Source organism: Daucus carota, chromosome 3 (genome assembly GCF_001625215.2).
Source record: "Daucus carota subsp. sativus chromosome 3, DH1 v3.0, whole genome shotgun sequence".
Lineage (NCBI taxonomy): Eukaryota > Viridiplantae > Streptophyta > Magnoliopsida > Apiales > Apiaceae > Daucus > Daucus carota.
In genome coordinates, this window is record NC_030383.2 from 32865258 (window position 1) to 32879082 (window position 13825).

General features: G+C 37.4%; 1 protein-coding gene across 1 annotated transcript; it reads left to right on the forward strand.

Annotated features, from left to right (window-relative positions):
• Positions 1–5310, forward strand: LOC108204092 (uncharacterized). Its single transcript, XM_064089976.1, has 7 exons — positions 1–731; positions 814–1851; positions 2171–2455; positions 2536–2641; positions 2723–2921; positions 3039–3333; positions 4878–5310. The coding sequence occupies exons 1-7, from the start codon at positions 1–3 to the stop codon at positions 5308–5310; spliced, it is 3087 nt and encodes a 1028-aa protein (XP_063946046.1).
• Positions 5311–13825: the final 8515 nt, after the last annotated feature.

A 13825-nucleotide genomic window follows, 5' to 3' on the forward strand; every position in this document is an offset into this window, starting at 1 on the left:
ATGGACAAGTCTTGGATTTCAAAAGATAGGGATTTATTAAAATATCAAGTGGGGGTTGAATCTTTCTTGATATTTGCCGAAGAAAATGCTAAGAATCCTAATAAAATCCCTTGCCCCTGTGCACGTTGTGGGAATTTTAAGAAGCATTCTGTTAAAATAATTAGAGGTCATTTATATGAAAAAGGATTTAGTTCGGGGTATGTTGATTGGATATGGCACGGAGAAAAGTGTCCAACTAGTGAGTCAGCACCAAAGTCTTCTTTGGGTAGTAAATTAGTCGAAATTCCTACATCCGAAAATGTTGACATATGTGAAGCAGCGTATGTGAGGAGTGAATATATTGATGATTCGGCTGAATTTAGTAGGTTTGTCGCTGATGCAGAACAACCATTATACGAGGGTAGCGACAACAACAAATTAGAGTCGCTGTTGAAATTACATAATTGGAAATCTAGGTTTGGCATAAGCGATAGTGCCTTCACCGATCTTCTTTCTTCTGTAGGGTCTTTACTGCCTAAAGACCATGTGTTACCCGTGAATGCGTATGAAGCGAAAAAAACCCTAAATGATTTAGGCCTCGAGTATATTAAGTTTCACGCGTGTCCAAATGATTGTGTACTGTACAGGGGTTTAAATATTGATGCGTCGGAGTGCCCCAAGTGCCATCTGTCTCGTTGGAAGGTTGAAAAAGATGGTAAACCTAGGATTAATGTTCCAGCCAATGTAATGTGGTATTTTCCGATAATTCCTCGATTTAAACGGATGTTTAAATCTCCTGCCACGGCTGAACTTATGAGTTGTCATTCGAACAAGCGAATTTCAAGATGGCCAAATGCGTCATCCAGCCGACTCTCCTTCTTGGAGGAATATTGATTATAGGTGGCCTGAATTTGGTAGTGAGTCGAGAAACATTCGCTTAGCATTAGCTGCTGATGGAATAAACCCGCACACTAATGGCCTTACCAATAGGTACACTTGCTGGCCAGTAGTTTTAGTAACTTATAACCTTCCTCCATGTTTATGCATGAAGAGGAAGTTTATGATGCTAACTATACTAGTTTCAGGTCCACATGAACCGGGTAATAACATTGACGTGTATTTGCAACCAATGATTGATGATGTGAAAAAGCTTTGGGAAGAAGGTGAACGGAATGTATACGATGCGTATACAAAGTCTTATTTCACATTAAGAGCTGTTCTAATGTGGACCATAAACGACTTTCCGGCGTATGGAAATTTGTCGGGCTGTCTGAATAAAGGTTATATGGCGTGTCCAATTTGTGGAGATGACACAGTAGCTAAACATTTAAAATATAGCAGAAAAATTTGTTACCAAGGACATCGAAGATATTTGCCACCACATCATCCCTATAGGAGGAGTAAGGCAGCTTTTAATGGAGAACAAGACTTTGGATGTGCACGTCAATCCCATTCTGGTGAAGAAGTCTTAAGGCAGCAGGAGCAGATTGAATTTGCATTTGGGAAGGAGGTGAAAAAAGCAAAAAAAGGGGATTGTCCATGGAAGAAGAAGTCAATTTTCTTCGAGTTGGAGTATTGGAAATTTCATCACGTACGTCATTGTCTCGATGTTATGCACATTGAAAAAAATGTGTGTGATAGTTTAATCGGGACATTGTTGAATCTTCCATTCAAGAGTAAAGATAGCATGGACTCTCGTCGTGATATGATTGAGATGGGTGTGAGGCCTGACCTGGCTCCCGAAGTAGGAGAAAAGCGAACCTACCTCCCCCATGCCCCTTATACTTTGTCAAGAGCTAGAAAAAAGAAAGATGTTAGAGTCATTATCGCATATGAAACTTCCTTATGGCCATTCATCGAACATAAAAAATTGTGTTTCCATGTCTGATTTAAAGATTTATGGGTTGAAGTCCCACGATTGTCGCACCCTTCTCCAGCAGCTTCTCCCGATTTCAATTCGTTCGATTCTTCCAAAAAATGTTCGGGTCAGCATAATCAGACTTTGTTTCTTCTTCAAGAGTTTATGTAATAAAGTTGTTGATATATCCAAACTCGATAAACTACAGTTAGATTTGGTGTTGACTTTGTGTGAGATAGGAAAAATCTTCCCGCCTTCGTTTTTTGATGTAATGATACACTTAACGGTCCACTTGGTTAGAGAATTACGCTTATGTGGACCTGTGTTCTATAGATGGATGTTCCCGTTTGAACGGTTCAACAAAGTGTTGAAGAGTTATGTTCAGAACCGTTACTATCCAGAGGGGTGTATAGCAGAAAGCTACCTAGGAAAAGAGTCGATTGAGTTTTGCTCAGAATTTGTTAGGCAAAGCTGCATGATTGCTGGTCTTCCAAAGGACAAGGGAAAACTTTCTGGGCCATTATCGGGTGTAATGGTAAAGTCTGTGGATGAGAAAGAAAGAGACGAGGCACATTTATATGTCCTGCAGAACAACTCTGAAGTGTATCCTTATATCATGTAAGCTTATCTTTTTTCAGTTGTCAATTCAAGACTTGATAAACAATTTTTTCAATTACATAACATATGCATTATCTCAGGAAGCATAAGGAGTTACTAGAACAGCAGTACCAAGGCAAAAAAAAGAGTGTTCAATGGCTAATTGGAGAGCACAACCGTTTATTTGCTAATTGGTTTAATAAAAGGGTTAGTTTCCCATTTACTTATTTTGCTGCATCGTTAGATATAAATGTCTAGTTATTGATTGGTTTTAAAATATGTGTGCAGGTAAGTGCTGAAATGGTAGAGAATCCTGAAAATATTTCCGATACGATTAGATGGTTGGCAGGTAAACCATCGTTTACGGTTTTAAGCTATGATGGTTATTTGATTGATGGGGTACGATACTTCACAAAGGACCGTGATGATGCAAGAGTTGATCAGAATAGCGGGGTTTCTTTAGTTGCCAGGACAGTACAAGTGTCCAGTGTTAAGGACATGAATCCCGTGGAGTCTGATATGACATTCTACGGGATAATCGAAGAGATTTAGGAATTAGATTACTATGCTTTTAAAGCTCCACTTTTCTTATGTAAATGGGCAGACAGTGAGAGAGGTATCAAAGTTGATGATTTAGGCTTCACTCTTGTAGATTTCAGTCGGCTTGGTCACAAGAACGACAAGTATGTGTCTGTTGACCACGTGAAACAAGTCTTCTATATTGAAGACCCTGTCGATGCTAGGTGGTCTGTTGCATTGAACTATACAAAGGCAGACTATGAAGAGTTGTACAATGATGATGATTTGGGAGATACGACTATTGAAAATTCCCCATTCAACATAGATGTTCCTATGTGTGATCATGACGAAGAACCTGAGCCTAATGTTAGCAATAAAAGGCAAAATGTTGAGGGGATTTGGATTAAAAAATGATGATATATATATATATATATATATATATATATATATATATATATATTAATTTAGAACTAATCTGCATTCCCATTTTGTGATTTGTTTTAATCTGCATTATTCCTAGTTAATATTGTAGCTTCTTCATTTAATTGTAATTTGAATTTGCTTCTTCATTGTAATTGTAATTGTAATTGTAAATCCCAAGTTTTGATGATGACACACTTTAGCAAGCTACTTTGTATTTCAGCTTAACATAACTATTATACTCTGTTACAGCCTGCTATATTGAATTGTCAATCTAACCCTGCAGGTTTTATAAGTAACAGATAGATAGCAAGCTATTGTCATATCTTAGCTTGACATGTTTAAGTTATAGTATTATAGCCTGCTGCTTTGTACTTCTAATCTTGTGTTGCAGGAAGTTTACTATAACAGAATTATAGCGAGCTGTTTCAAAATAGCAAGCTATAACAGAGTCCTACCAGAAGCAGAACACTTCACAGAACCGATGCTGTTGACTTCTACAAATATTAGGACTTAAGGTGTACGTTTTCTAATCTGAATATGAGTTAAATATACATATTATAAGCTCAGATTATTTAAAAGAAAACGTTTCCTAAAATCTAGGAGGTTGTTAGAGCTTTAAAGTTATCTTTTCAAAACAACCTACCGTATCCCATAATCTTAGGGACTGTTGCACTCAAACGTCTTTCTAACTCAGTCCTCTACTATTATGGAGTATGAACGTTGTACAAACAACCTGTAACGTTCATATAATGCAACGTCCGTTTGGTACAATGTAGCCGTTATAGCTTTTAGTATATAAACGGCTTGCTGTTTGTAAGAAATAGTTAACAACTCACGATCTTGAAAACATTCTCAATCTCTTCTGAGCTTATATTGTGTATTCGATTCATATCTTATAAGAGAGCATAGTTTGAGTTGTAATCTCTCATTTTTATTCAAAGTTGTATTTGATTAGTCACTAAAGCTAGCGGGGTTCTAAGTATAGAACAAAGGGGGAGTTAGATAGAATTAGTGTTCACAAGGTCTGAGGTGCTAAGGTTCGAGGAACAAGGTGAATTCAAGGAGGGAAGCTCAAGGAATTCAGGGGTTCAAGAACAGGTGCACAGGGGACTAGAGTGTCGAGCTGTTTTCTGTCTGCTCAAGGTTTCAGCAAGCTGCTTTAGGTGACTGGGTAAAAGGAGATATATTATTATTCTGTAATTGTTGGAATTTTCAGTAATAATATATTCTCTTACCAAGTTGGTAAGGGACCAGGACGTAGACCATTAGACATAGGGGTCGAACCTGGCTAAAATTGCTTGTGTCTGATTTACATTTCTGCACTTAACTGTTTTTCATAATAGCCTGCTATAATCACACTTGATCTGAAAACAGTAAGCTGAAATATTCGGTAAAAATTTAAAATTGATATAGTTAGCCATTTACACCTATTCACCCCCCCCCCCTCTACGTGTACTTACACGTGGTATCAGAGCTGTGTTTACCAACATTTCTGTGACAGGAATAGTATAGATCCTATGGCTGACCAATTTCAGGGAAAATCAGACTTTAGAGCTCCGCTTCTCACAGGTTCGGACAATTACAACTGGTGGAAAGGACAAATGGAAGCTCATCTCTCCAGAGACCCTCTCATGCAAAGAGTTGTTGAACGAGGTCCATATCAATTCCTTGATAAAGATGGCAAAGTTAAAGATGTTGATGAACTTACTACTGACGAGCTAACAAAGCTGGGTGCAAATGGAAAAGCAAGAAGTACTCTCATCAATGGTCTTAGTCAAGCTGAATATGACAAGGTGTCATCTCTCAAATCTGCCAAGGAGATATGGGAAGCGTTGGAAGCTTATCATGAAGGTCCAAAGGGTCTAAGGAAAGTAAAGTTGGGACAACTAATGAAGGAACTTGGTGCTCACTACTACACCATAAAAGGGCTATAGCAACGCCAAGTCTGAATTTTGCTCATAAATCGTTGCTGTTTCTTTAAAAAATTTGACAGAACTATAGCTGTTGCAATATTTTTAAAAAATGTTACAAATGAGTGTAATTATTTGAAAATTCTATAACAACTGCAACGAGTTTCTCTAATTGTTACAATAGAGTTTAAAATTTTGGGCCCAGTAGTTTCCCGGGTACTAAAAGTAAGCGGGCTTTACAATTTTATTTCCCCTGCTTTTCAAATTACACACAGACCATCGAATATATCCAAAACATTTCTTACGCACAGACCAAGTAAAAAGCACAGAGGCGAAAGAATAAATTCAACAGTGACACAGCAGAGTCAAGCTCGAATATTCAAGCTGAGGCAATAGTCAAGATCGAAGATTGAAGCTTGAAGATTTGAGGTCGAGAAACACTCAAGGTAGAAGATTCAAGCTCGAGGAACACTCAAACTCGGACAACTTTCAAGATCGAATGTAAAAAAACTGAACTTAATATAGATTTTCTTCCCCTAATCGATTTTATTTGTTATCAAATCAAAGTGTTTGTTTCAATTAGGTTTTGTTGTTGATTAGGGATTTCAATTGAGATTTTGTTCGAGTCGCATTTTGAAATTAGGTCTTCGATTTGTGATGTTGTCGAAGCTTTTAAATTGGGCATTTTAAATATGTAATTTCAATTTGGATTCCTTATTGTTTGTTATTGAGGGTAGGACAGTTAATCCGTTACACCGTTATAGATTTCAGCAAGTAGGTTGCATTTATTTAGCAGTATGTGGTTTGCTCTGCCAGAGAATTGCTACATCGTATGTCCGGTAATGGATTTCCCGCAACAGCTATACATGGTGATAGACCTCAGCGGGTAATTAAAGTATATTATTTAAGTTAGTGTCTTTAGGATAATGTTGTTTATTGTTTGTGGATCGTTTGTTTATGCTATGAGTATTGCTCGTTATTTGTTAATGTTGCTTATTGTTTGTGTGTTTTGTTTGTTTATCATGGTAATTGGAAGAGTGAGACACAAGCAGTTGTCTCGTTGCTTGCGTTTCTGCATTGGCTAGAAACCAGGACTCTTCTTGGGTATGCTGAAGCTGAGCAGAAACTAGGATGTATGTTCTCTTTGCATTACCCTTACGTTTCTCACTAACAGATCCATGTAATGGATTCATGTGTTCTCAATTCTATGTGCTTTTGAAAGACAATTACGACTTCAGTAATTTGGGCATTTGAATTAGTGAACTGAGCTTCTTTCTCGTGATTTTCTCTTTATACTTAAGGTTTATAAAATTTAAATCATTCTTATATAGTTTATTTGTGTGTTCTTTTTAGTATTCTTATTAACATAATTTCTATGAGATTACCTCATATTTTGATATAGGTATCTGAATAGCAACTTACTAAATGGGGTGATACCACGCTGGATTTCTGACAGCACCACAAATTTGTCAGTATGCTTTCGGAGTTTCTGTTAATGTTGTTGCTACCATTGTTTTGTAATAGAGATTGCACTTTCGTTTTACTAAAGGATGTGGACTGTTTTATTGATTGTTAATATCTTATTCATTGCAGTCATGTTTCTTACAACAATTTTACTCAACCAACAAGTGAAGATAGATGCCAGAAATCTCGATTGTAAGCCTATAGATGTTAGGATGCTTTTATTTGTTCATGATCTGTAACACCTGTAATATTTGACTTATATATATTACAGTATTCCATTTTGGTGATATATAAATTTCGTGTTTTAATTGCCAAATTATGTGAATCTGACTCGTTTATTGTTACGTGACTTTCGATTATAGTTAGAATGTACTTGTACGATTTATGATGAATAATTCTCGCTACGTGATTAAATAATATTACTAGTTGCGACGGTTTTGACTTTATAATATTAAATGTGATCGTTGTCGCTACCCGATTTAATAATAACAAAGATATATGTGATTTAGTGATATTTGATAAATTGCGAGTAGCCGATAACTTTAACTTGTAAAATAGCGTTTTGATGTATGTTTCACTCGAGATTTTACGTGTATTATATTCGTGCTTTTATAATTATGTGTAATGTTAATATTAGAGCTTAAATTGTATATATTCTTTTAAAACTCATTCCTTGTCCAAAATTTTTGAAACCTATTTTATTAAACTTCTAAAATCTCATATTATTTGTGATATTAATTTCATGATTTATGGAGTTGTACTTTATTTATTAAAACTCTTTCTTTTAATACTTTTTAAATCACACTTTTATTATTTATCAAATGTCTACATTACCCTTGCATGCATTTTACACTAACACTTGAAGAGAGGACAAGCTAGTCATTTCTACACTCCACTACCACTATTTGGTCTAGTCAAGCACAAGAAAACAAAAAAAAACATACTTCCACACTCCACTCATTCATATACACCAACTAAAATCAAACCCACTTCTCTCATCTCTCTCTTCTCTCTCCCTCACCTCTCCCTCTCGACTGAATCTCTAAACCCTCCCCTCTCTTCACCATTTTCTTCCATTCTTCATCATTTCAAGCTTTTGGAGGCCAAGACTCTCATCATCTAACCTTGTATTTTCACTTGAGGTTAGAACTTGTGTTGCATGTTGAATTGGAGCCGAAATGGGGCTTTAGTCCTTATGGACTTAGAGTCACCATTTTGGAGGTTCCTATATGATGATCTTGATGTGTTTTTGGTGAGGCTTCATACCTCTTTTTGGCCAAAAAGCACTTGTTCATCACCCTCGGCAATGAACTCTGAGAGAGCCGAAGGGAATGGATTGTTTTAGCACTTTCCATTCGAAATGTATGATGTTTTGTATATGTTTTAAGTGATTTTGATCTTTTTCTATGAGTATGTTAAGTATTAGAGCTTGCATGTTGAGATTTGCTTAAGTTATATGAATATTATAGTGATATCATGACCCCTACATTCGAATAGATGCCATTTGTGGTGAGTTGGACTTTTTGTGTGATTTTGGTCAATGCATGCAATGATTTTTGTGAGATATGGTTAGTTCTTGACATATATGATAGTTTACAATGATGAACAATGGTTATTTGTGAGAAGTGCCATGTGTTATATTCGAATTTTTGCACATATATGCTTCAAGAAAATCTGCTCTGCTTTGCACTACATTTTGCCCCGGTTTTGTGCTTTTAAATGGTCAAATTTTGTGATATCTTGTTTTGTGTAAATAGTCAGTAGGTATATGTATAGTTGGTTTATGGAGTTTTGGAGGGTGTTAAGGTGGAAGGAGTCACACACACACTTAGGCAGATTTTTACATCTTAAAAACCATGAGAAATGAAGGTGTTATGCTTAGGCCCTCATAGGCACAAGTCACCTGGAGTTGGGACTTGGTATATACAAGTCTCCTGTAGCCATAAAAGTCATAAAAACAATCATTTACATAGATGCACACACACATTTCAGGGTACACCCCAGAACAGGGCACATTGTGGTCATTTGCACTTTTGAGTGTTAAAAACCTTGTCAATGATGAGGCCCTCATGGGGCCTTGATTTAGATGAGTTTAGGGAAGTATTAGGAAGCTATTTGAGTAATTGGATTGGTGTATTGAGTGAGTTTAGTGAGTTGCAAGTTGGTAAAGTCAGGGCAGTCCACACAGCAAGTCAAGGTGTTCTGTGCCAACTTGGCATGGAGGCCCAAGGAGGCCTGAGCAAGGCCTTAGTGTCCTTCTAAGTGCACAACTTATATTTAGGTCTTAGGTATCCATAGGAGTCACAATTTCACCAAGGCACATGGTGTAAACACTTGTTTTTACCAAAACCCCCAAGAAGTGTCAAACTGCCTAGGCAGAATGGTCACTTTAGTGCACTAGTTTTTAAGGACCTATATAGGCAAGGCCTTTGAGTCACACCACTTCTTAATGTTATTTTAGGACCATATCAACCTTTAAAAGTCAATTTAGAGTGAATACCTTAAGTGGAGATGCCTCATTTCCACTAAAGAACACAAGTGTCACATTTTAGAACTAAGTTAGAATGCATTGCATTTGAGTGTGTCATCAGTGAGGCCTTGACCTCATATTGAGTCCATGAGTTAGTTTTAAGTCATATTAGATAGTGCAAGTTAGTTTAAGTCATTGCACTTAGTGTAGATGCATTATTTTTACCAAGGCACACAAGTGTCGCCAAGGTAAGCATACTAGTAAGTCACCTAGGTTGCACTTCACTTGTAAGTCTTGGGAGGTGGGGCACAAGTATATATGCCTTACTATTAATTAGTTAAATGGAGGTCAGTAGAATATAGTTAGGAGGTATTGGTCTTAGACCTTATGTGCTACTTGATTAATTGCTTAAGTGATTTAAGTATAATTAGAGGTTTATTAAGTGTTATTAGTTAAATAACAAAATGTCATGCTTTACTTGTTATGTGCATTACTTGATGATTATGTTACTTGTTTTAATTAAGTTTAAGTGTATATTTTATATATATGTATTTATAAATATAAATATATATATATATATATATATATATATATATATTTATACACGAAAGGGTAGTTAGCATTATAGTGACGAGGATACTATTAATTATAGGTGCAAGTAGGAGGTCAGGCAAGGAACCCCTAGAAGCATCTATACAAGAGCTCAGTAAGCGTAGTCCAGGCAAGTGAAACTCTTCCTTTATACTTTCTTGATAACTGTATACCTGTGAATGTTGAATTACTGTTTACTTAGAACTGAATTATCTCATCACCCCTTATGATCAAAACTTTGAATTCCAATAATACCCTCAACACTTGAATTACTTTTTTCGTATAATATCACCCTACACCCACATGATTATACTCCAATAGTCCTTTGATGAATAATGAGAACTTGATACCCCACATTAAACTGAATTATCTCTTTTGGAACCCTGATCTTAATAACATTCCCTATTTTGAGAAATATCATTTGTGTTTTGAAAATACCTTTGCCTATGACCTGTCTTTGATCAAGACCCCTTTTGATAATAAATTGAATTGAATGACCTTAAAAGGAATTGGATAATAATTTATTAAGACTGAGGCGCCAGTCAATAATTGCAGCATCAGTAGCGGGGAGCCTGATGTCTGTTTATGGCCAATGTGTGCCGAGGATCCTCCCTGGTTGAATCACTTTACGTGGTTCGGAGCTTGGTGTGGGCTAATCACCCCTCAATGCTCGTAGCGCTGTGTGTTTCCAATTCCAATAAACTATTATCTCACATTGTACCTTTACTTGTGATTATACCTTGTGATATCTATTGTTGCTTTTGAACTTGTTTATACTTCATATTGTGAACTGTTATATATACTGCTTTCACTTGCTGAGCTTTATGCTCATATATATTGTTGTTTGACATAATCCCTTCAGTGAAACCCGAGAATGGCCCGATTCAAGCAGACCGCCCGTAAATCCACCTCAGGAAATGGGATTGCATATCGCCGCATGATGGAGCAGGTTGGGAACTTGTAGTTCCCTAGTTATTATCTTTTAGAAACTTTTGGGATTTAAAATTTGTAGTAATGACTTAGACTTTTAATTTGGGTTTGTAATAACTTTTGGTGTTGTTCATACTCATTCCTGGTGGTCCCGGGATAGTGAATTTAAACGTGTAGTTTAATATTATAATTCTGTAGTTTAATCTAATATCGTTTATGCATGCTTTAGTCGGTTAATTATGGTGGGTCCGTCACAGTTGGTATCAGAGCGACAGGTTTGAGTCACTGAACAACATAGAATAAATGAATATAAGATAGGATTTAGAGGTTAAGATGAACTTAGATCATGTGGAACTTGGGGCGTTAGAATCTTTTAAGTTTTCTTACCCTTTTTACTATGACCGCAACTATTGGCAGGCATCATCTTCGTCTAGTCCCGGATTCCCGGCTACTGTTCTGTTCCCGCTTTACGAGCAGATGGTGAGGCTTACTGACCGACTCGAGGGCCAGAACACGATTCTCCAGCACCGGATTGACCAGCTGTACCGTGAGGACTTCGATGATGAGGGCAACCGTCCCCGTTTGATTGCTAGGGTCGAGGAGGTCATCCGTATGGCCGAGGACCGTTTGGCAGCTATTCCACCCTACCGCGAGCGTGAGAGCCGTATCACTTTGACCGCCATTACTGACGAGCTCCGCCGTGTGATTAGCAGTCTCCGTGAGCCAGTTTCCAGTCCGCCAGCTTCACCAGCATCATCCCCATCCACCTAGATTATCTCTTAGTCTATTTATTCCAGTTATCATGTTATTCGTACTTTGAATTTTATTCGTACTTGTACCCCGGATTGTTTCGGGAAGACTTATTCGCATTTTACTTTCTGTTGGTACTTTGGCTCGCACTTTATTTCGGTTTAATGTTTAAATCTCGCACTTTTACTATTCATCACGTATTGTCATTATATTGTCATTATGTATGCCATGCTTAAATAGAAATTGCCATGTTAAACCCTTTTGAATTTGATCATGCTTAAACTTTTCCAATATACCATGAATATGACCTTGACCGAGTAATTATACCCTTGCAGTGTGATACCTTAGACTCTAATAATAAACACACATACCATGATGCCATAATAACAACAATAAACCGTTACCATGTGAATAACTCTTGAATAATACCTTTGTACCCAATATTTTATCTTTGATATAACTTGTATGCATATATTGAACTGTGAATAAGCTTTTCTTGTCTACATTCAGAATCATGCCTCCTCGAAGAGCCCGCAACACCAACAATGAAAATACCGAAGAACCACCACCAACCTTGGCTCAACTTATGCAACTTCTTCACCAACAATCTGTCACCCTTGCTCAACAACAACAATTACTTCAACAACAACAACAAGCACCTCCACCACCACCTACAACTTTCAAATCTTTTCAAGCTGTGAAACCACCCGAGTTCCGATGAACTCAAGACCCTGTTGAAGCTCAATCCTGGCTCAAGGAGATGGAGAAGGCTTTCACATTAGCTGTGGTGACCGATGAGAAGAAAGTTGAATATGCCTCCTATTTTCTGAAAGATGAAGCAAACTACTGGTGGGAGTTAGCCCGTGCTTTAGAAGAAGGTGATGTTATTGCTTGGGATAGATTCAAGAGGATTTTCTTAGAAAAGTACTTTCCAAGGTATATGCAAACTCAGATGGAGTTGAAGTTCTTTGAATTGAAGCAAGAAGGAATGACTGTTGGAGAATATGAGAAGAAATTTACAGAATTGGCAAGGTTCGTGGGAGATTATGTGGACACGGACGAGAAAAGAGCAAAGAGATTTCAACAAGGATTGAAGCCTTGGCTACGAAGCAGAGTGGCTGCTTTTGAATTGGCCACATATGCTGAAGTGGTCCAGAAGGCAATGGTAATCGAAGGGGAGAGTGATCAGAAGGAGAAGGATAACAAGAAGAGGAAATTTGGGAACAATGGTGAAGGTTCGGCTCAAGGGAGCCAAAAAGGAAGAAATTTTAAGAAGTTTGGATTTCAGAATCAAGGAGGTCCCCGAGGATTCAAGAAAGGTGATAATAGGAATGTGAGGAAGATTCAAGGACCGAGTGGTCAAAGGAGTCAACAAGCAAATTCAGAATGTAAGTTCTGCAACAAGAAACACACGGGAAATTGTAATAAGGCTGACATTGTCTGTTTCAAGTGCAACTCGAAGGGTCATTATGCAAACGAGTGCCCGAACCCGTAGCCTCCTGTTACATGTTTCAAGTGTGGAAAGACCGGCCACATGTCAAGAGATTTTAAAGCTTCTGGAACCAACAAGTTGATGCAGTTGGCAGCTACCCCTTACAATCAAGGAATGACATCTTCTGTTCCGACACTGCAATTACCTTCTACTCAAGTTTTTGAGTCTGCAACTCCTGTTTTCCATCCCTCTTATCCGGCTCAAGCACGAACATTCAACATGAATATCAAAGATGTTGTTCAGAGTTCTGAGGTTGTGGGAGGTACGCTTTCTGTCAACAACATCCATGCTAAAGTGCTATTTGATTCTGGAGCTACTAGATCTTTCATATCTGAATCTTTTGTTGGCAAGTTGAATTGTGAAATTGAACCGTTAGCTGAACCCTTATCTATCATTGTTGCTAATCAAGAACAAGTATTTGTTAGAAGTATTTGTCCCCAGTGTACAGTAGAGATTTCTGGCTTTAGTTTTCCTGCTTCCCTTATACCTTTTCGATTAGGAGAATTTGATGTTATATTAGGTATGGATTGGTTAGCAGAAAATGGTGCTCAAATAGATTGTAAGAAGAAGAAGATAATCCTTAAGTCTCCTCAAGGCAAGAAAGTAGAGTTTAAAGGCCAGAAACAAGCTAAAACATTCTTGACGATAGTTGAAGCTAAGAAACTGTTAAGACAAGGTTGTGAAGGTTATTTGGCTCATGTGATTGATAGATCTAAAGAAATCCCGAATATAGAAAGTATTCCAATAGTTAACGAGTTTCTTGATGTATTTCCTGACGATCTTCCTGGATTGCCTCCCGACTGCCAAATTGAGTTTTCTATCGACTTAGCACCCGGCACGGA